This window comes from Corythoichthys intestinalis, chromosome 14 (assembly GCF_030265065.1).
Source record: "Corythoichthys intestinalis isolate RoL2023-P3 chromosome 14, ASM3026506v1, whole genome shotgun sequence".
Taxonomy (NCBI): Eukaryota; Metazoa; Chordata; class Actinopteri; order Syngnathiformes; family Syngnathidae; genus Corythoichthys; species Corythoichthys intestinalis.
The window spans coordinates 20,404,906-20,427,990 of record NC_080408.1 but is presented as its reverse complement, the minus strand read 5'-3'; the positions used below and the strand labels follow the sequence as shown (position 1 = coordinate 20,427,990).

Below are 23,085 nucleotides of genomic sequence, written 5' to 3'. Positions count from 1 at the left end.
AACCTCGAGGGAAAACGGGCAGGCGTAAGGGCCACAGAGGAAGCGTTAAAATTAGAAACCAGTAAGGGGCGCTCACATTTTTTCCTATGGCAAGCCAGTGATCAGGCGACATTCGGGACAGGTGCGGCAGTGGAGAACGCAAAAGTCTGATGATGCGTCTGGCAGTTGGTTTAAATAATAGCTATGCATCCGTAGCGTGATGCAGACAGAGATGAAATGCTTCAGTCCGTTGCTACAAGCACATTTAATTTTGTTTTATTTCCATTTTTCTTGTACAGCTGAAACAAGATAAAAACGTCCGTCTCGCATTGCTCCCACACAGACGGCTCATTTCTTATTCGCTCTAAAATGCTAATTCTTATACAATTATATTAATAAACACATTTTTTTTGGTGTCATTTAACTTCTGCATTTTAGACACTGCTAGCATTCACTTGTCGTCCGCACGCCATTACGAACACATCTGCAGTCATACATAAACATACTTAAAGATCAACATATTTCTGAACTATATTAACACACAATACATATCACAACCATCCTAAAATAAAGCAATCCGCTAATATACACAGTCAAATTATACTCTTTTTCTCACCTGAAACAAGGAAAAAAAAAAAAACTTTTAACAACGTCCATCTCGCATTGCTGCACAGACGGCTCTTTTCTTATTCGATCTCAAATGCGGACAGTTATTGGTCCATGCACGCCAAGAAGCCAACACTGCCCCCTACTGGTTTAAAACCGTAAGTACAACAGTCTTTTTAGACAAACTTCTGTATTTTGCACAAACACAACAAAATAAGATTAAACATTTTAAACATAGGTTGAATCTTTCTGTGGACACAACAAAATATTAAAATAACTATTGTAATATTATCTAATTATTATTTTAAAAGAATTCAGAGACTTATTGTACTTTCAAAGTGTTGAAATTACATAAAATGCACATATTACTTGTATTTTTAGTTTTAAACATATTGTATGGCTCTCACAGAATTACTTTTAAAAATATGTGGTGTTCATGGCTCTCTCGACCAAAAAGGTTCCCGACCCCTGCTCTAATGTAATATGTCATTGATATCAGTGTTTCATATTTATGACATAAAATTACAAAAAAATAGTTCGAACAACTGTGCATTTCAGGGTAGTTCGGGCCCATCAGTCCACTTCAGAGTGCAATGTTTTGGGTTAAAATGCCAAAGTTATGTTTTGTCTGAGAACGTAGATTTCACCCCAATCCTCCGTCTTTGTGCCCAAAAAGAGTGAGCTTCGGGCGGTCGCAACATAATCATGAAGTGCCTGGAGCCTCCATGCTGGAGGTTTTAGTGGTGCGCTCATTAAAATTATTTCATTCTACATGTTCATTCACAGTTTACTGTATCTGTGCATTGCAGTAATAAATGACAAGAGTGCCACATTTTGGTCTAAAAAAGACAAAGTTACGTTTCAAGGGGATTTCACCCCAAGCCCCCGTGTGCTGTTGTCTTGGGGGTCCAACATGCCGGTAGGTAAATTGCTGTACTTTCGTCCAAACATGCTTGAAAAGAACAATAATGGGGCATGGCAACAGCCAGAAAGGTTCACGCTCGTCACGCTGCCTTACCGTGCCTCATTTTGGCGATTAAAATCCAAAATTAGGTTTTACCAGGATCAAATAAAGAGGAAACTCTCTCCTAGAGCTGGGCTGGTGACATTGGGAGCACGTCCCAGGGTCTTGAATTCTAAACTATGGGATGCTAGAAGGGCCATAATTTATCACGCAAAGGGGGTTGCGTTAATGCCGTTATTAACGGGTTTAACTGACCGCTTCATTAAAAATGTATATTACGACCGACCCAAACATCATGTCAGCCCACAGGGAAGTGTCCCAATCCTCCCGATTAGCCACTCCAGGCCTGATTCACTGTCACTGTTTCTTGTTAAACTGAACAAACCTAGAATTTGATTTGTGTGCTTGAGGGTAATGTAGTCGGAAAGTAAACTGCTGCTTTACTACTTCTGACTTCCTCTTAAGTGACATTGTCTTGGAAAATAGGATCTACAACAGTAATTTCTAAAAGTTTATATCCTGGCAATTCTGGCATCTCAGAAACAGACAGCAGTTTCACTGTCACAATGACTTAAAATTGATATTGACAAGATGTTTTCTTTTGAACCTTGACTCTGAGGATTTGGGTAAGTTTGTCAGATATTTAACTTTAGTGCCATGTAAACAAACCTTTGAAATCTCAACTCACTGTGTCACAGTACAGGAAGAGGAAACAGACAGATTTGCCTAGCAAGTCAAATTACAGTGTGAACGAAAGTCTGGCGTTACAGCAGTATTTAACATCATGAAAGAGCGTGCCAACAAAGACAGGCCAAACCGCAGGCGCATGACAGACACTGGCTGTCACACTTTGTACAAATCACCATTGGTAGACTGTATTCTTGGGATTTTCACTCAACCTCTGTTGTTTTTTATACAGTACACTTTTTTGTAACTAAGACTTGACTGAAAAATCTTTGCAACAGATTTCAAGTGGTAATGTTTCTTATATAAGTAACATTACTGATATGCTAAATAGTTCTTTAACCCTTAGATGCATAAGTGGGTAAAAAATGACCCGGTGAGGTTGTTTTCTTGAGATATCTTCGGAATGAAAAATTGTTATCAATTCATATTACAGGTATTCCTCAAGAAACATGTTTTTTGATATAATGCCATTCAAATTTTTGATGAACCTTTTATACATTTGAAGAAATTGTGATTTTTGTATTACTACCCTAAGCTTCCACAAGTGGGTCAAAAATGACCCACATGCATTTTCTATGGAATCCAATGGGAATCTTTCATTCTTATCAACTTTGGCTGTCAGGAATAAATTTACCCTGGACCACACAGACTAGGGATGTAAAAAGTGACATCCCTTAAGAAGATTATTTTACACAGCAAGAGCTGATACGTGTACTGTAAGTATTATGTCCATATAGTATTTTGTGTGTGTGTCTTTCCTGACTCTTTATTATTATTTATCAACAAATTAACCTACTTCATACCTAGCTAGCTAACTAAGGCTAGATTCATACCGCTGGTCCTAATGCACAATTTTGATTTTGTGTCATATCTGTTTTCTTGGCGTAACCATTCAGACTGCCTTTCTCCATTGAGCCTGTTCAAGTATCACACATGCGCTCTAATTCGCAGTCCGAGATGCGCTCAGCAAACAGGCCCGCATGCGCTGGAGCATTGGAGCAGAGAGAAAACAGAGCATTGTCAGGCTTATTCTCAACCCATTTTATTTTTTTATGACTGTTGTCAAGCCCGCTCCTTCCCCAAAAGCCGCATTCAAGCTAGGTGCTAACGCTAATGCACAGCTGCACCGCTACCGTAGCACCCTGTCGCTCTCGCTCTTTGCTGATGTTAATTGCTGCATTAATTCAAATTTGGGGGACTTGACAGTTCGGACCGCAGCCACATTCTGGAAAAATGTGGCCCGGATGGGATTTTAACCACATACGAAAGTGACCTGGATCGAATTTGAAAATGGTCCACTTTTATGCGACTTTTCCTGCTTAGTCGAGTCGGAAAAACACGAAAAAATCGGATTTGTGCTAGATTTACAGGTAAAATGGTCCTACAGATGTTGGATGATGCCGAGGCAGTGACGGGGTTGGACTCAAGTGTCCGAAATTTCTGATGATGAAGACCCAGACTATTGTCCAGGTGGCAGTGGCAGTTGTCCACCTGGAAATCCAACTGAACAGGATCAATCTGACTCATAATATTCCACTTATGTGTCCTCTGAAGAAGAAAGTGTCCAAATCATGGCCAACAGAATGAGTTGGTAGGGCTTTTACTAGAGAGAATTACCACCCACCCAGGGCAGAGTACTTTGCCACAATATCCTCAGAAATCGGTTAGTGCCTCCACAAGGGCTTAGCACCGCTGGCTCACCAAAAAGATGCATGGGAGCTCTTCATCATTGATGATAAAATACAAGGAAGGATGAAGTCTATTACTGTTTTTTTTTAATTTATTTATTTATTTATTTATTATGCTAATTGAGTCATAAAGATATTTCAAGCATCAAATCATTCTTGTGTGGCCCTAAAAATCATACTGATTAATGTACAAGTGATTATTCTTCACCAAAATGGCATAAAAACACATTAGCTCTAATATGGGTCATTTTTGACCCACTTATGGAAGAGTGTAGGGTCCAGTAACTTGTGCATCTAAGGGTTGCGTTATATTAGTGTAAGTTGTACCCATGTCTAGGCATATGCCGGTATGATATTCTGACGGTACGATAACCCTAAACCAAAATATCACGGTTTCACGGTATTGCAGTTACTGCTCAAAATGTGTTACTTTGAGATATCTGGGTTACAAAAAAAAAATTAAATACCCTTTTTTTCCATTGAACAGGATTATCATTTTTCAAAACATATTAGGAAATTGGAGCATTATTTACCGTAAAAAGCATTTGTGTATGACTTGTATCATGTTTACATTATACACACACTTGCTTTCTCAACACAGACAGTTGCCAGAGAGAAAAAAACACGTTTTACCACCGCTAGACACACTAAACACGCTGGAGTTAACTCTCGTAGCTGGTGGGAAACGTTCATGACAGTGTTTACTAACCTTTAAATTTGTATAAATATGCTATCATATTGGAGGTATTGCCTCCTCGGCAGCCACCCTCCGCAAACATGTTTTACATGTCGGTTTGCCCTCCTTCTCTAAGCCGGAGACTTAGAGAAGGACTTTTCAGTAGCCGAAGTATTCCCATACTAGCAATTTAATTTCCTTCGATGGGGGGAGTTCAAGAGTTTCACCTCCTCCAGCCATCGTGTAGCACAGCTGACTCACTGACACTGAGCAACAAACAGTGGGGGAGGGTTGAGCCTTGCAGCTGCAAGCTAGATATTTCTCCCTGCATTTTTGGGACAGAAAAAATAGCTAATACCGTAGGGGCGGTATGACGGAAAATTTTTGCGGTTTTGAAACTTGGATGTTTTCATACCACTGTACACCTTGAAACCGGTAATCAGCACATGTCTACCCATGTTAAATGTTAAACAGGTAGGTAAGGGCAATAAAAGTTAAGTGATTCTGTTTTTATTTTCTAACCACATTAGATATGAAAGAAAAAAAAATGTGATTGAGAGCATACAGTATACTCTTTAATTCAATCATCATCCGAGCCACTTTTCCTCACAAGGCTTGTGAAAATGCTGGACAAGGAGACAAGCAACCATTCACACACACACTCATACCTAGGGACAATTCAGAGTGCTGTAGACTGTGGGAAGCAGCTTCTGCCTGACAGGGCCCCGCTATTTTGAAGCATACTAGTCCTTCTAAAAAAAATAGCATATTGTGATAAAGTTAATTATTTTCTGTAATGTACTGATAAACATTCGACTTTCATATATTTTAGATTCATTAAACACAACTGAAGTAGTTCAAGCCTTTTATTGTTTTAATACTGATAATTTTGGCCAAGAAGTCAAGAAAAAACAAAAATCCCTATCTCAAAAAATTAGCATATTTCATCCGACCAATACAAAAAAGTGTTTTTTTTTTAATGCAAAAAAAGACAACCTTCAATTAATTATATCAGCTATGCACTCAATACTGGGTCGGGAATCTTTTTGCAGAAATGACCGCTTCAATGCAGTGTGGCATGGAGGCAACCAGCCTGTGGCACTGCTGAGGTGTTATGGAGGGCCAGGAAGCTTCGATAGCGGCCTTAAGCCCATCCACAGTGTTGGGTCTGGTGTCTCACAACTTCATCTTCACAATATCCCACAGATTCTCTATGGGGTTCAGGTCAGGAGAGTTGGCAAGCCAATTGAGCACAGTAATGCCATGGTCAGTAAACCATTTACCAGTGGTTTTGGCACTGTGAGCAGATGCCAGGTCGTGCTGAAAAATGAAATCTTCATCTCCATATAGCTTTTCAGCAGATGGAAGCATGAAGTGCTCCAAAATCTCCTAAGCTAGCTGCATTGACCCTGCCCTTGATAAAACACAGTAGACCAACACCAGCAGCTGACATGGCACCCCAGACCATCACTGACTGTGGGTACTTGACACTGGACTCCAGGCATTTTGGCATTTCCTTCTCCCCAGTCTTCCTCCAAACTCTGGCACCTTGATTTCCGAATGACATGCAAAATTTGCTTTCATCTGAAAAAAGTACTTTTGACCACTGAGCAACAGTCCAGTGCTGCTTCTCTGTAGCCCAGGTCAGGCACTTCTGCCATTTCCAGCACACGCCTGTGCACGGTGGCTCTGGATGTTTTACTCCAGACTCAGTCCACTGTTGGTCCCCAAGGTTTGGAATCGGTCCTTCTCTACAATCTTTCTCAGGGTACGGTCCCCACTTCTGATTGTGCAGTATTTCCTGCCACACGTTTTCCTTCCCACAGACTTCCCACTGAGGTGTCTTGATACAGCACTCTGGGAACAGCCTATTCGCTCAGAAATGTCTTTCTGTGTCTTAGCCTCTTGCTTAAGGGTGTCAATGATGGCCTTCTGGACAGCAGTCAGGTCGGCAGTCTTGCCCATGATTGTGGTTTTGAGTAATGAACCAGGCAGTTTTTAAAAGCCTCATTAATCTTTCACAGGGGTTTTGAGTTGATTCAGACGATTAGGTTAGTAGCTTCTTTAGAGTACCTTATCATGATATAATTTTTTTGAGATAGGGATTTTTGTTTTTTTTCTTGACTTTTTTGCCAAAATCATCAATATTAAAATAATAAAAGGCTTCAACTACTTCACTTGTGTGTAATCAATCTAAAATATATGAAAGTCTAATGTTTATCAGTACATTACAAAAAATAAGGAACTTTATCACAATATGCTAATTTTTATGAGAAGGACTAGTACACTGCACTTCCCTTTCTGCGCAGTTCCTTCATAGTTTTGGGTTGATAGTTGCCAGCTGGGAACCTGGCTACTACTGGGAACCTAGAGTAGTAGGTGGGTCCCACTTTTCTTTTGGCGTGGCTACTAGGGCGGGGCCTCGTCCTCACCTGGACAGGTGGCTTTGGTGGGGAGGTGATTCCTGGGCTACCGCCTTTCTGCCCCGTGGTGTCCCACTAATTTTCTAGCCGTGTCTTTATCTTTTCTGTCCCTCCTGGTGTGCTGCTTTACACCGAACGGGTGGGGGGCTGCCGCTCTTCTGTGGGTTGGTCCATTCTCATGCTGGGCCTTGGGGGCCCTGTGGTGTTCACAGTGCATGGAGGGCTGGGGCAGCTGCAAGGGGTGCGTATGGGTGGTTGATGGTGGTTTAGTCCAGCGCTCCCTTGCCTGCTCCCTGGAAGCTGGTTGAATGTGACTCGGATGGACCGGAGGACTACCTTGGGGCACAGACAATACTCACTTGGCTGTGTCCGTGGGTGTAGGTGCGTTTCGAGTTTGCTCCTGCCTGGGATGGCGTGGGCGGCGTCTTGCTTACTCGTCACACTATAGTCACACTGTCAGTATGACTAACACATGCATATGCATGAATAGGTGCCACTGAACACACTGTAAGATGTCTATTGGTAAATACTGTAATATGGTCAAATGTCATTTGCCAAATTCCATGTGTTACCAAGGCATCTCTCTCTCTGTCTTACAATTGCTCACTCTCTCTTTATCTCAGCTGGTCTAAGGAGGAGTTTCCGATTGGGAAAGAAGAGCAATTGGGCCAAAGAAGCACCTCGGTCCAGAAGGTGGAGCTCAGGAGTTCATGACTCTATTAGTCCGCCTACCTACTTAGAGGTCATCCCTTACCATAAAAATGCTAAAGAAAATCTCAGTCTTGTCGTCTTTGTTGGTAAGTACAAAAGGTTTTATTTCAACCTTATGTTTCACTCTGTTCTAATTTCAGTTCATTCCACTGCATATTCCCACAAACATTTTCACAATCCCATGTACTGTGAAGTACAGCCTCTGAGTCTGAAATTGATCAAAGAGGGTACCGTAATTTTCGGACTATAAGCCGCTATTTTTTTCTATTTGTAGTCCAGTGCGGCTTATTTGTTGATTTATTTGGGTTAATAGATAACACTTCATTTGACAGCGGCGTCATAAGACTGTCATAATTATGACATGACACTATCATGGGCATTACTGAATGCTTGTGTCATTAAGTGTCATCCAGCAAATTATGTCACTAACCCCATTTATGTCCAGCTTGGATCTTTTACATCCATTCAAAAGTGAAATAATTTGCCGGATAACACTATATGACGTCTGTTATAAGCATTCATTAATGCTCATAAAAGTTTCATGTCATAATTATGATTGTCTAATGACAGTTTTATGGCACCACTGTCAAATAAAGTGTTACCAAATACTATAACTAGCAGTTAATGCAGTACTTCTCAAATAGTGGGGCGCGCCCCCCCAGGGGGGCGCAGAGCGATGCTAGGGGTGGCGCGTGTGACCTCAGAGAACATGCTTTTTTTTAAAATTTTTTTTTTTTGCCGTACTAGAATAAAGTGTACTTGCACATCCACTCATCGAGTGGCAGTGGCGCTCTCATTTTCAAAGTGAGCGCAGTATTTTTGAAGTAAGCAAGAGCACACGGAGGACTCATGAAGAGCTGGAGAGCTGTGTGCCGTTTTCGAAAGCAGTTTTCCAGCCGGACTCACGCAGCGACCCACTGTCTTCTCCGGTCCTGACGTGTTCGCCCGAGAAGTGCCATTTTCGGCTTGGGATTGTCACGACGATCGCCCTCACCTACGGTTCTCCCTCGGCCGCCGAGAATGCGCTTTTTTCGGGCCGTTTGACTTTTGGCTTTGACATTTAATACAGTGGTAGATGAGGAAAGACCACTGTTTACTGTGTCTAAAAAAGATTATAGCAGACAGCCGGAAGCCAAATCAATAAAGACGCCACTTAAAGACATTAGACCCCAATCTCATTGATAAGCCGCTTGGTTGTTTTTCAGCGAAAACGTGCCGAATATTGCCAACAATCGTCCCGCTTTGTCAATGTTATATCAGTAAACCGGTGAGCACTGTTAGCATGCTCAGTGCAAAATAACCCCACACCATCGCAAACTGGAGGTGATACTGTGAGTAGCGAGCAGCGAAAATAAAAACTGTCCTTCTGTCCAAAGACACTCTTTTTTCCCCCCCTCAGTTTTGTTTTTTTGGTCAAATTTTTTGGCATTTTGGCCTCATGAGTTAATGTTTCTAATCAATTTTTATTTGTTATTATTTACTGATTTTATTTTTCAGTATCAAATGGTCAAAAATGTACCTTAAGTGTATTTTTACAGTTTGGATGTGACTTTTTTTTTTTTTTTTTAAGTCGTTAAGTCTTTTCTGTTACAAACAACAATGTTAATAAAGTTATACTTTATAAGTTGATTTTCTCTAATAGAGAAAAAAAGGATACAATGCGAGGCAGAGGCATACTTATAATAGTAATATTATAGACAAATGATACTATTTACAGTGGCAGCAGAGTTTGGGGGGGCGCGAAACATTTACGTCTTCCTTGGGGGGGCGTAACAGAAAATAATTGAGAAGCACTGAGTTAATGAAACAAGCGGAACAGTAACTGAAAAAATAATTACCACAGAGCATGAATTTTGATTGTTATTTACATCTATAGCGCTGCAATGCATGTTAGGAGGCATGTTGGACAACAACAGTGTTGACAGCAGATGGCAGCAGAGGTTGACTGTCTACCCCAAGGGAGCAGTGATGGCCATATGAAGCGTCTTGAAGCAATAAAGCATTGCAGCCAATTGGTTAAAAGCTTCATGGTGGTTCATTTGGTCTTCCGACAGTCATATGATGCCGCTGTCAAATAGTGTTACCGGTTAATATCTTTTGGTGTAAATATTCCATAATACACTGAGGACAGCTGCGGCTTATAGTCAAGAGCAGTTTATCTATGAAAAAATGCAGTTTTCATGCCAAATTTGGTGGGTGGCGGCTTATAGTCAGGTGCGCCTTATTGTGCGAAAATTATAGTAATAAGGCATTAAGAGTTATGTTGCTACAGGTTAATGTAAGAATGGCTTTGTTCCATCAGCACCACATAAACACTGTCACAAAACATCACGTAAGAAGTTTGCAGTGGTCCACCACTGATTCAATTGTCTGCCAATCCTGCTAAATGTCTTATTACAACACAACTGTCAGTCATTGAGTAAAAAACAACAAAAACAAAAACAAATAGAGTACATGATAAAGAAGAAATGGGAGAAGAAGAAGCAATTGAGAACGGATAACGCGTACATGAGAGATGATTGGAGAGAAAACATCAACCAAGGGTTCTATCCTCCCGCTGGAATAGTCAAGGCAGCATGGATTTAAATCTCTTTTAATTAGGTTGGATCCCATCTTACCTCCGGAATGGATTTCACTGTTTCCAGTCAATGCCAGAGGTCACCATGAAGATTTTTGGGAGGCGCTGAGAGCCTGAGAGTTATGGATTGGATACGAAAACCCAGTACCATTAAATTTTATAGTAGGATAAGCCGGGTATTGTTTGACCAGCTTTGAGAAGCCTTCTCACACACAATAAAGAAAACAATATTCCATTATGTCCCAAATAAGATGGTAAAAATGATCGCTGGACCTAAATGTCATTTAAGTGGAAAAAAGTCAGTGGATAGTATCCACATGGCCCAATGTGGCTTCTCTCTGGGTCTGCAGAACCACTGAGAAAAAGCCATTAGTGGTGTAAGGGCAGGGAGTCCTAAAAACTTTATATTTTTTAATGTACTAAACCAATTTACCATTGTGATGGAAAAGGCAGGTATGTCAGGAATCCCACTTTTCACATGCACGCCAAACAGTCTGATGCAATGTAGGACTGCAGAAACTGCTACTTTAGAGGATAATCCTAGATGCTTCTGTGTGTGTGTGTGTGTGTGTGTGCGTGTGTGCGTGTGTGTGTGTGTGTGCGTGCGTGCGTGCGTGCGTGCGTGCGTGCGTGCGTGCGTGCCTGTGTTCATCCTGTACGTCCTACACAATAATGATATTAATACGTTGTAACTTTGCAGATGTTACATTAATACGTGGTCCTATGACTTTTCCAGAAGCTATCGGGGCATCGGGGAGACAAACACAGTAAGATTGGGTGGAGATTCATGCCTAGACTAAAAACAGCATGAAATCAGAAATCTGTCTGTCTGACTAGTCTTCTCACTTTTTTTTTTTTTTTTTTTAATTCTGATGGCAAACACAGATGTCGTACTATGATCACCAAGCCTATGTGATGCTAGTACATGAAGAAAATGACATTATACCTATTGTATACATGAACCTAGCACAATCCAAGAAACCAAATTCATCAACTGGATAAGATTCTGCTTCTTATGTTCACGTTTAAGAATTTTTGTCGGTTGTCAGACTCTCCACATACAACACACATACATATAAACTTATTATATATGAATATTTAATAGCATAACAGAGTCATGCATGTTCACCTAAGCTGCTCTTGCATTGCTGTCAATCAATTCCTTTCCCTTACTAATGTTTTATCCACTTCACATAAAAGGTTCATTTTACTGCCACCACCCCCACACATTCCAATGCTTTAATAATTTTTGTTGGTACCCAGGTATCTCAACTTTATGAAAACAGCTTAGACTCATGTAAAATGTATTTACCAGCGTATCAAAAAAATGGCATTCAGTCATCCGTGAACGATATTTATTATAAAATCATAGACTTCACTACTTCAGTTGACGGGAAACGGGGCGCGGGGCCGCTCCTTCGGGGGCTATTTTTTAAAAAACTTTAAAATTCAAATATTTTCAAAACCAAAGCCGCTAGCGACCTAAAACCAAAATAGCACCTCCCTTAGGCATGAGCAGCGGCATCAAAAAATTCTAAGTCGTTCCCTAATAAAATCCCGATTAATTATTTTTATATAATAAACTTAAAATGGGTATAAAATTATCAAATTTTATGCTAGATGCACAAAAATCACCAAGTGCAGAGATAATCATCTATATTTTCAGGCTCAATAGCAATATCTAACATATCGTATAAGTTTTTGCCCGAAATAGCGACATACTTTTTTTAATTTAGTGCAATTTTGACAACAACAGCTTTCAACAGCTAATAAATCACTCAATTTTCACATCAGAAACTTAATACTTGAGGAAAGCAAGCAGAATCATCTTACTTATACTCAAAAAAAGCAAATTTTGCATTTTTCTGTATATAATCACAATTTGTTTAGGTTGAATTCCAATGTCACTATTGCCTCAGCCAATCTTGCCGGCTATCTGGCCCTCGTCATTTTTAGATCGAAATGTTACCTACAATGAAACATGTAAAAGCCTAATTTGTTTTTTGTATAGACGCAGCAATGTCTAAATTATTATTTTTTTACTAAAAAAAACGGGCAGTTGGCTGAAAATTACCTGATTATTTGAATGTAAAGTTATGCTATCATGTCTGGATACAAAATCTAACATGGCAGCCATCACAAAACAACAAGATTTTTAAGTTAGTTAAGATTTGTAAAGAAATGCGTTAATCCTGGAATTTCTATAGATATGAACGTAAAACAGTCTAGATTCTTGGTTAAAAGCAAATAAACGGGTAGTTATAATTCGTTTTACATAACTACTTCAAGCTAGTTATGCTCATTTTTTCCATTCATTTACATTTTTTCAGAAAGTTTCAAAGTGCATGCGTGGTGCTGGTTTATAAAATTATTACCTTGAATCCTCGACAAACTCACTCTTGAGACACTCCGGCCTACTTGTGTGCACTAAAAATCTCGTCCTCTTTCCACCTAAATCCCGCATTAGAACGCAATGTGTATTTGAGTTTATCGCAGTGAAACGCACATGACGCTCCGCCTGGCCCGGCCCCCTACGGGAACCCATGGCGCAATGTCTGTAGGAGCTGTCTCGTCAACTGATAGTGAATTAAATCTATGGTACAGTGTATTCATAAGGATTGTATTTGATATAGGCCACTATTGACACCCACAAGTGACAACTACAACTATTATGCACAGCCTCAAATTGCTACCCATATATGAGTATATGAGTATAAGTATAAGTATTAAGTATTAACGCTTGTATATGTCACAATATTCTCGTCTCATTCAATGTGTACGGCTTCAAATCACAGACAAAAAGCACTTTAAATTATTCATTACAATACAAAAGTGAAAGCAGAATTCTTCATGAAAGAAACACTTTTAGCCAGATGTAAAGAGACTTGTCCAAACTATAACAGTAAAGAAAGAAGAGTATAAAATGGGAACTATCAGCTGGGAAAGGCTTCAGCTCATCTGTGACACTAATGAGGAGTGGTACGAGGAAAATGAATGGATGACACTATCCTAACCACAGTTGCTGATTTATAACTATGCGTGTCTTCTACATTTGTGTTGTGTTTATTAAATTTGTGGAAATTTACTCTGACCAGCCAATCAGAGACCATTACAGCACTGCTAAGCATAAACAACACTTCTTTCTAACGATGTCCCGATCGATCGGGATGCCGATCGATCTGGTCCGATCACGTCATTTTCAAAGTATCGGAATCGGCAAAAAAATATCGGACATGCCTTTTTTAAATTTTTTTTTTTTTTTTATTTAAATCGTTTTCTAATTGTATTTAACGTTACAGACAAAATGTCTTACACTCATCCAGAGTAGTTTTGGCTTAAAGTAGGGCTATCAAATTTATTGCGTTAACGGCGGTAATTAATTTTTTTAAATTAATCACGTTAAATAATTAACGCATGCACTGCAAGACCCACTCATGCGTTGTCGCGTTCAATCTATAAAGACTCCGTTTTACCTATAGATAGCGCTGAAAGACAGCGTATAATGAGTAGAGAGAATTTTGACAGCCTTTGGAGCTATTTTTTTTATGTGGCTGAAGCCTTACAATACCTCTCTCAGCAATTTAAAATAACGTGGGAGGTAATGTGGGGAAGAAAGGTAGTAGTTGATCATTTTCTTAACACCCTATGTTATTTCCAAACGCAGAGAAGATATATCAATTGGTGCCCCTACGCACAGTCATGGTTGCACTTCCCATCATGCATTTGGGCAGAATTTAAATGGCTGCAGTATCATTTACTGAAAGCTCAACAAATACACTAGATGGCAATATTTAGTCACAATATACAAAGTCACATTTATCCTTTAAGAATTACAAGTCTTTCTATCGGTGGATCCCTCTCACAGAAAGAATGTTAATAATGTAAATGCCATCTTGAGGATTTATTGTCATAATAAACAAATACAGGACTTATGTACTGGATGTTGAATGTATATATTCGTCCGAGTTTTATTCATTTTTTTCTTAATGCATTGCCAAAATGTATGTGATCGGGAAAAATTATCGGGAATGATTGGAATTGAATCGGGAGCAAAAAAAAAAAAGCAATCGGATTGGGAAATATCGGGATCGGCAGATACTCAAACTAAAACGATCGGGATCGGATCGGGAGCAAAAAAACATGATCGGAACAACCCTACTTCTTTCCCTTTTTTTTGTTGTAGGGCCCAGCGGTGTTGGTGTCAACGAACTGAAGAAGAGACTCCTGATCTCAGATCCTGACCTCTATGGTATAACTGTACCATGTAAGGCTAAACAACAAACAAAAACAATATAGTCACTTTTTCCTCCTGTGAGCCATTTTTTTGATTAGGGCTGTTGTCATCAGCTTGCCAACATTTTTTCTTCCAGACACCACACGTGAGAAGAGAAGCCAAGAGACTGACGGGATAGATTATCATTTTGTATCTGTTCAGAAATTTGAAGAGGACATTCTCAACCGCAGGTACTTACACGTTTCCGCTCTAAAGTCATTAAATTGTAGTCTAACTTGTGTGCTGGTCATTCTATACTATTCATCTGTGTTAGGAAAGGAAAGGCTCGTTTTTATTATTTTATTTTCTAACTTTTATGTCCTTGTCGTCCTCTGTAAATGTCTGCCTTCAGGTTTATAGACTATGGGACGTACAGAGGTCACTACTATGGAACAAGTCTGGACTCGGTTCACCATGTGTTATCTGAAGGCAAAGTGTGCCTACTGGATGTACATCCTTGTGTAAGTAATAAGGTATAAGGAAAGGATTGTCATGTTTACCGTTTACACAAACTGAAAACAAATGGGGAGGGAGCCTGAAACATTAGAGCCTAGCTGGAAAATCACTTATTTTTGTTATGTTTTGTGGGTCGGAGGACCCATAGAGGAGGATTATTTATTTATTTATTTATTTTTACCTTTCCTGTTGAGCTTCTTAGACACAGGGAATTAGAGTGTCTTCATAGACTAAACTGTCAGGAATGCGGGCAGGCAGGTGTGTGTGGACCCAAACGCAGGAAAAGGGAAGCGAGGCAAAAAAAAAGGCGGTGATTTAATTAAGGCAAAAAACAAAGTACCAAACAATGTTGTGAGGATCCAAAAAAAACACAGAAACAAACAAAACTCAGGTCACTAACAAAAGGCTTGATATCAAAAACTTACGTCAAGGAACACAAGGGCTTGGATGGAGAAAACTGCTGGGAAAAGACGCTGACGTGCACATGGACACTGACATAGACTTTGACGCTGACAATGACGCAACAAGGAGTGAAAAGAAACTGGGTGCTTATATACACACACGCATACAAGGGGTAACGAGACAACGAGGAACAGCTGGGTAACACAGGAGGATGCAGGTTGGAGATACACTAGGACAGACGTGTCCAAATGCGGCCCGTGGTCAAATTTCATACGGCCCGCAGCCTCTGTCATAAAACCCATAATGTCTGGCCCGCACATAAGACTTAATTGAGCAGCATATGAAGAAGCTTACACTAAATGCTGTTCCTCATTTACCTACTAGAAGGCGGCAGCACTCTGAGTGACATCACTGCGTGTGACGTTTTACCCCCAATTTTCTAAAATGGCGACAATAAACAAAAACCGGAAAGTAGACTGTGAGGGCCAGCGCTTCAAGGATAGGTGGAAATTGGACTATTTCTTCACTGAAATATGCAACAACTTTGTCTGCCTCATTTGCCAGATGACAGTGGCTGTTTTTAAAGAGTTCAATGTCAAGCAACATTACCAAACGAGACACGGTGACATGTACGACAAGATTGCAGGGAAGGAACTCTGAGAGCTGCAGTCGACACCAGCAACTTTCTCTCGCCAACTTTTACCGACAGCTGGTTAAGAACTGGATTCGAGAGATTTGAGCATTTGCTCAGCTTGTTTGTCTTCACACAAATACGTCGAACCAGTCTTGGTTATGAACTTAAATAAGAGCCGTTGAGGACACGGCTAACGGACACTCACTTGTGAGACATCTTGCGCATCAATACCACTGCCTTTGAGCCAGACCTGGCCTTTGTGCTGGAGTCCAGATCTCAATATCACCCGTCACATTAATGGAGGCAAGTCATTCGACATTTACAATAAGTCTATGTCATTTAGAGTAAGTAGCTGAATTGATTTTGTTTAGGATCAAAATCGGTCATAAATTCACAGGTTATCAGTTTTCACTCCAGAATAAACTTATATCAGTAACTATAAACATTGATTGAACTTTTAAGTCAAATTCCAAATGAGCCTTGCATGATTGTTTCTCATTCGTCTAATATTTTATTCAAAAGTTCTGTGAACATTGAATTGCTGTTATGTTTCATTTTTCAAATGTAATTTGCACTCAAGAGTACAATTAAGTGAATTTTCAACTGCATGTGATATGCATGTTTCAAATGAACCAAAACGCATGCTTAAGACTGTTGAAATTATCATGAAAAAGCAAATGTGAAACAGAATGGCTTGCTAAAATTTGTTTAAATATATTGTTGTCCGTAAAGAACCTCAGCCAAGGTCGGCCCCCCACATTTTTACCATACCAAATCTGGCCCCCTTTGCAAAAAGACTGGACACGCCTGCATTAGGAGGAGGCATAACAGGTGAAATCAATGGGCAATCACAGGGACAAATAACACTAGGAGAAAACCAACACAAAACCTAACATAAACAGTTTTAATGTGCCATGTGGGAGTTTGGTATTCTCACATTGTGGTTGTTTATATTGTTTTGTTTATTCAGAGAACGAAGCGGACAGGAAAGGGTTTTTTGTCGGGACAGAGCGAAAGGAGGAATAAATAGAAGAACAAATAAATTACAAGAAAAATGCATTTAAATAAATACACATGCTCCCTATTCTATGTTGGGGTGCAATCGCAGTCTTAACTGTTACCAGAGAACACCATGTGGGAAGGGTTTGGGGCTAATAACTGAAGGATAAGAGGGGGGAAGATAGGTTAGATAGGGGCGCGATAGGGCAAGGTGAGTGCACGAACAATGCCAGTAATGTGAGGTGGGGAACCCATTATTAGGACAAATCACCCGTGAGAATTAATGAGTCAACATCTAATTTTTTTCTATCTGTTCGCTAATTCTGGCACCAAAAATTTTATTTACCTGTATGCAGGGGTGAAAGTGGCTTGCCGGAACTCCCTGACGTGAAGGTCGCCGCGGAGCCAGACATTTTATTTATTTATTTTTCTTTCAAAAGTGTATTTTTTCACTGAGTGGCAAAATAAAAGTTAACAAAAACAGCAATAACACCAACCTCCATTTCCTAATTTTTATTTTACCTCATATCCTCACATACTAAATGCCAAATCTCAATTTTAACTACTCAAGAACATAGGACATATATTAAAATTGAAGTTAATGTAAACATTTACTTTTACTATTTATTTTTTTTTAATAATAAAGATATAAGTAACATACATTCAGAAAAATAATTACAAATGACTTATATTATGCAGAGTGAAATGGAATATATTTTGAACATCGCGCAAACATGAATAAGTAGCCTAACATAAATGAACAAATATAAGTCCAAAGTGCACACTGACAGCTAAGATGTTCTGAACCTCCCCATCAGAGCAAATAAAACTAAATATAAGCCTCCTTAACTCTTTTGTCGCTCTTAAAGATTTGATCCATTTTATGTTGCATTGCCCTTTTGTTGTCGAATCTATTCAACAAGCTTTTTTTATTTTATTTATGCTGTTCCAGAAAACATGCACATTTGAACCAATCAGAGCTAAACATCTCTGCTGATCACATGTCAGCATGTCAGCCAATTGAACGGATAAATGAGTCTAGGCGTTTTGCTTTGCTGCAGGCATTCGCACATTGATGTGACTCATCATCGTCAGACTCGGATAACTGCAGCAGCTGGGGAAACCTCCATGCCGTCTGTGGAATAAAATCAATAATAAATATCAGTGGAAACGACTTACGCTACACAAGCACTTTATCATGCTTGTTGTTAACACTTGTGTATGTAAATCTGATGCCGGTAAATTGTTTTCTTCTCGGAGCTGAAATGCATGTGTGGCAGCTTAGCATTTTTTTAAATAGTGTTTTGACAGTTGCTCTCATATTTTCGGAATCAAAGCACCGTGTACCGGAACACAATTTCGGCCCTGAATCTTATACCAGAACAGCATTCCGGCCCTGAATCTTATACCGGAACTGCGTTCCTGACCGTTCTGGCCCACTTTCACCCTTGCCTGTATGTGTTAGTCATGCTTGAACCCACTCCGGTGTGTGTTAGTCCTGCAGAAAATAAAACTGCTGTGTGGTTCGTCAAATATTATTGAATGAGAGGGTGCGGATGTGGGTCAGCAGGACTCATGGATGGTGGGCTGCAGAGTCCAAGGAAACACTTAGGTGAAAGTGGAGTCAGACCAGCAGAAGGTTGGGGAAGCCGTAGAACGCAGTAGGCAATTGGGCGAATGGGTCGGGGAGAGCAAGAGCAACTTCTGGTTCGAGAGCAAAGTGGTACAGTGGTTAAAAGGCAAGAGTGCGGTGAAGTGCGGGAACAACTGACAGCTAAACTAAAGAGTCGTTTTAGTGACGTGGTGGAGCATAGATTATATAGACTAGGTTGAGACTAGGTTATATAGTAGGTTCATGATGATTGCCAACACCTGTCATTGCACCACCAGTCTAGTGTTGGACCTGCAATTAGCAGTGATGCGCAACCATGCATGGACCCACCCCAGAACAAGGTTGGCATCAGAAAGACCAGATAGGAAACCTGACAGATTATATGATATACTGTATACTGTTGGAAAAACATTTTTTCAAAAAAACACAAGCTACAGTATGAAAATGTAACGGGTACAAGCAGGTGTGTTACGTAAGAAATTCTCTCCCGATACCTTCAAGACAGCACACTAGCTGTAAGCATTCCTAGCCTGGGTTTTTGGCCTAGTGGTTATCGTTTGCCTGGCACAGCCAGACTATTCTCCCTGTATTTTTCAAACACTGTGAGAAATAGTCTGGGACCCAGCCCATTAAGGGCCTCTCGAGCAAGGTACGAAATCAATCGTCCAATCAGATTCGTTTATTTGCGTGACACTTAACGAGTAACGTCACTCTTGCGCACCGAAATTCGTCTCTACAACAACACAGATGGCGAACGGGAGAGCCGAGAATATGTCCCAATCAGCGGTAAAACCAGTTTCAAATGACCAAAAACACATCAAAACAAGTCATTGACAACAGTCAACATGGCTCGCGCTAGCCATGTTGAATAAACTTCTCCATTCTCCGCTCACGCTAATTACTTGTCGCTTTAACAACATCACGTCTGCCCGTCGCCGATTAGTCCACTCCGCTGTCTGTTTGCTGTGGCTTGCTCGGAATTTGATACGCCGGACGGCCTGGTATACCAGGCAAGGTTATCGTGCTATCCTGCCATTCTGACTGTGCTGGCCATGCGGGTTCAAGTCCTGACCTGTTCGATACTAAGTTGATTTCACTCATTTTCTACAGCGAAAATGTGACTTGTTCTCTCATGAAATATTCGACCGATACAAACAGATTAACTTGCATTCCACAAGTTACTACCATTTCCATCAGAATGATTAGGTAACTGTTCTTGCTTATTTGAACTATCTGTTCAGCACTGCACACCCCACCCAAAAATGTTCACGTACTTCATGTAATGACCTCAGCACCAGCAGGGTGACGTTTTGGCAACAACAAAATTACCCTAAGACTAAATTTAGCAAAGATGATAACTGCAGTTGTGAATGACATATGCCATTTATTGATTGGTACTTACCACACATGAGTCATAAGCAGTGTTGTTAATAACGGCGTTAGAATTTAACGGCGTTAGAATTAACGGCGTTACTAACGGCGTTATTTTATTCAGTAGTGAATAAATTAATTACTTTTCTCATCTTGGCAACGCTGTTACCGTTACTGAGGCGGGAAATGCGTGCGTTACTATGTTGGTTGACTGACGCGAGAAAAGTCTGAGAAAGTTGGACTCACGGAGACGAGTGAGCAGAAAAGGAGTGGGGAGAAGGCAAGGGAGTGTGACGCCGTTGCAAACGCGATGCTACTATGCTAGGTGGCTCCAATAATACCTGACTGTAGCCGATAGCCTACAAACTATGCCCACGTGATGCTTCGGTAGCTATCACATATATACAGAACTAGATGCCAGTGACAGATACGGCGGCATTAGCAACATGTATAATAAACAACTAGATGCGTTAGTAAACAGCTGCTATCTTAAAGCAGCAGACTTCGCAGGAAGGCTCTGTTGTAGAGAACCTTCCTAACGAACCTAAGTAACTTTTTGTCTAAAATGCTCCTAAATCGGCAAAACTTAACTTAAATCTTTAAATGATGAAACAGTTTTAAAATTTACACATGTCGAAAATAGACAGAAGGGAACTAATGCAATAACAGGAGCAATTTTAACGGTTGATTCAAAACATTAAATGACTTCCACACATAGCAAAGGTTACTATCTAGTTATCGCAATATCCGCAATACCCCTGCGTCTAGTTAAGTTTAGGGTAAAGAATTGGGCTAGAGCCAGTTGTCCCAAAAACCCTTTAAACTTCACATTGTGTGACCTGGTTTTTTTTTTTTTTTTTTTTTGAGAAAAAAAAAAAAAACACATGAAATTATCACCAGTTACTTTGCCAAGTAACTAATTACTCTTACATTCAGGTAACTGAGTTACCAATGCAATTACTTATTGGGAGAAGTAATTTGTAACTGTAATTAATTACCTTTTTAAAGTAAGATTAACAACACTGGTCAAAAGTGGGTTTGTTTGTTTGTTTGTTTGTTTGTTTGTTTGTTTGTTTGTTTGTTCGCTTGCTTGCCTGCTTGTTTACACCACGTGTCAACTTGTTTATTGATAATTACTTCAATTTTACAGTACCTTCAAAGTTTGTGATCATTTAAAAGGATATTCGAATAACTTTTTTCTTTGATTCATTCTTCTTTTTTTTTGTTACACGAACAGTACCATATACAGTATTTGCTTTTTTTTCCACACTAGAAACTCAAGCGTGTCTACACACTTGAATTCAAACCATTTGTGGTTTTTGTGAAACCCCCACGTATTGAGGAATTACGCCTCACCAGGAGAAGAGCAAAATTCATCTGTGATGAAGAGGACACGAACCAAGTCAGGATGTTCTCAGTAAGTGATATAGTAGTTGTTGTGTGTAGTCAGGTGGAATTTTGGACCTGTGGAGCACACAAGGTCACAAAAAGATTTGGATTTGTCTCTCAGTTTCATTTTATGCGGCTAGTTAAAACCTGGTAAAATTTTGCCTTTGATTTCCTTTCAAAAGCTAGTTATCCGTAATAAAAAAAATAGTAATAATTATTAACATATAATAATTAATAACATTACAGTATGTGATACTTGCATTATGTCAAGGGCGTAGGTTTGCATAGGGAAAGTAGGGATATAACACTTCCAAGTTTTCAGGATGCTCAAATTGTCCTCACCAACTTTCAAGACATCTTATTTGCATAATGAGTTCAAATATACAGTATATGTAATTTAGATTGTGTTCCCATATGTTGTAAGGATAGAATAGACCCTACCATTCTTAAGTGAATTATTTTTATTATGTTTAGACCTTTTCATTTGCTGAATGTGCTGGTCCATTTTTCCCCTCAAACGCACATTTGATATTTTGATTGGCTGATGACTTGACCCCTCCCTCCCGCCACATAGACATACACGCACACTCACTCATATACTCCCAACAGATTCATGTTAACAACATGCTGCCTCTTCCGCCATCGTTTTTTTCTTTGCCAGCAGCAGCCACTGTAAGTTATGTAAAAATACGTCAATGTTGTGGAGATGGAAGAAACACCATTAATTTTGCTACTGAAGGTCTGACCTGCATCAGAGGTAGCATAACATTAAACTGTGTGAACTTGATAACCTGCAAAACTACTGCGGTCAGGCCAGCTTCCAAAAAGAACACCGAAGTCAAGCTAGATATCCCTCATTTGGATCATTGTTTGAATTATGTGCATCACGGTAATGCAACACAGTGGCTTCAGAGTGCATTCCCCTTTGTTAAAACAAAACAAACAAAAAAACGTGAGCTATCCAAGAATGGGTCCACATCAGGGGTACACTGACATGAACATGAACAATTTTTCCCAAATCACTTTTATAATACAATACTACAATACTGCGTCTTGGGGTGCTCCAGTGTCAAGTGGACCCATACTTGGATAGCTACCTGTTTTTTATTTGTTTGTTTTGTTTTTTAAATAAAGGGACTTGCACTCCAAAATGTAGTTTTTGTAAACAAAGGTTTGAATTGAACGTTGTATCACCTGAATCAATACACATGAAAGTTAGTATAATACAATACAAATTTATTTTGCATTGATCATTTAGCCTATCAATTATTTAGGTTCATATTAATGAGAAATGTAGCCGTTCAATAATCTGTTTGGTCTTATTAATGTCCCGGCTCCTAGCAAAAAGTGTATATGCATGTTATGCTGTCATGTCGTCCCTACCAATGTTGAGACCAAACCTACGCCCTTGCATTATGTAATATTCGACGTTAGAGGTTCATAAAGGTTTGACAGAACATAAGCTAGTGTCGTTGACATGCATCCTTACTTGATGACGACCTCATGATGTCACGGCTCGGCCATGTCCTTTTACCAGAATGTCATTAATGATTCATTTGGAACAGCATCACACGATGTGAATTACTATATGAGAGAAAGGAGATAAGATATAAGTATATGACCAGTTTGACCAAAAT

General features: G+C 39.8%; 1 protein-coding gene across 2 annotated transcripts in view; it reads left to right on the top strand.

Moving 5' to 3' along the window:
• The window catches only part of LOC130930153 (MAGUK p55 subfamily member 7-like), a 68,221-nt gene that overhangs the window by 42,050 nt on the left and 3,086 nt on the right, over positions 1 to 23,085 (top strand). For both annotated transcript variants that reach the window (XM_057857910.1, XM_057857909.1), the window contains 5 exons: positions 7,647 to 7,820; positions 14,496 to 14,576; positions 14,683 to 14,776; positions 14,938 to 15,046; positions 21,333 to 21,476. In XM_057857910.1, the coding sequence (XP_057713893.1) occupies positions 7,647 to 7,820; positions 14,496 to 14,576; positions 14,683 to 14,776; positions 14,938 to 15,046; positions 21,333 to 21,476 (602 nt within the window). The remainder of the gene's footprint in view (positions 1 to 7,646; positions 7,821 to 14,495; positions 14,577 to 14,682; positions 14,777 to 14,937; positions 15,047 to 21,332; positions 21,477 to 23,085) is intronic.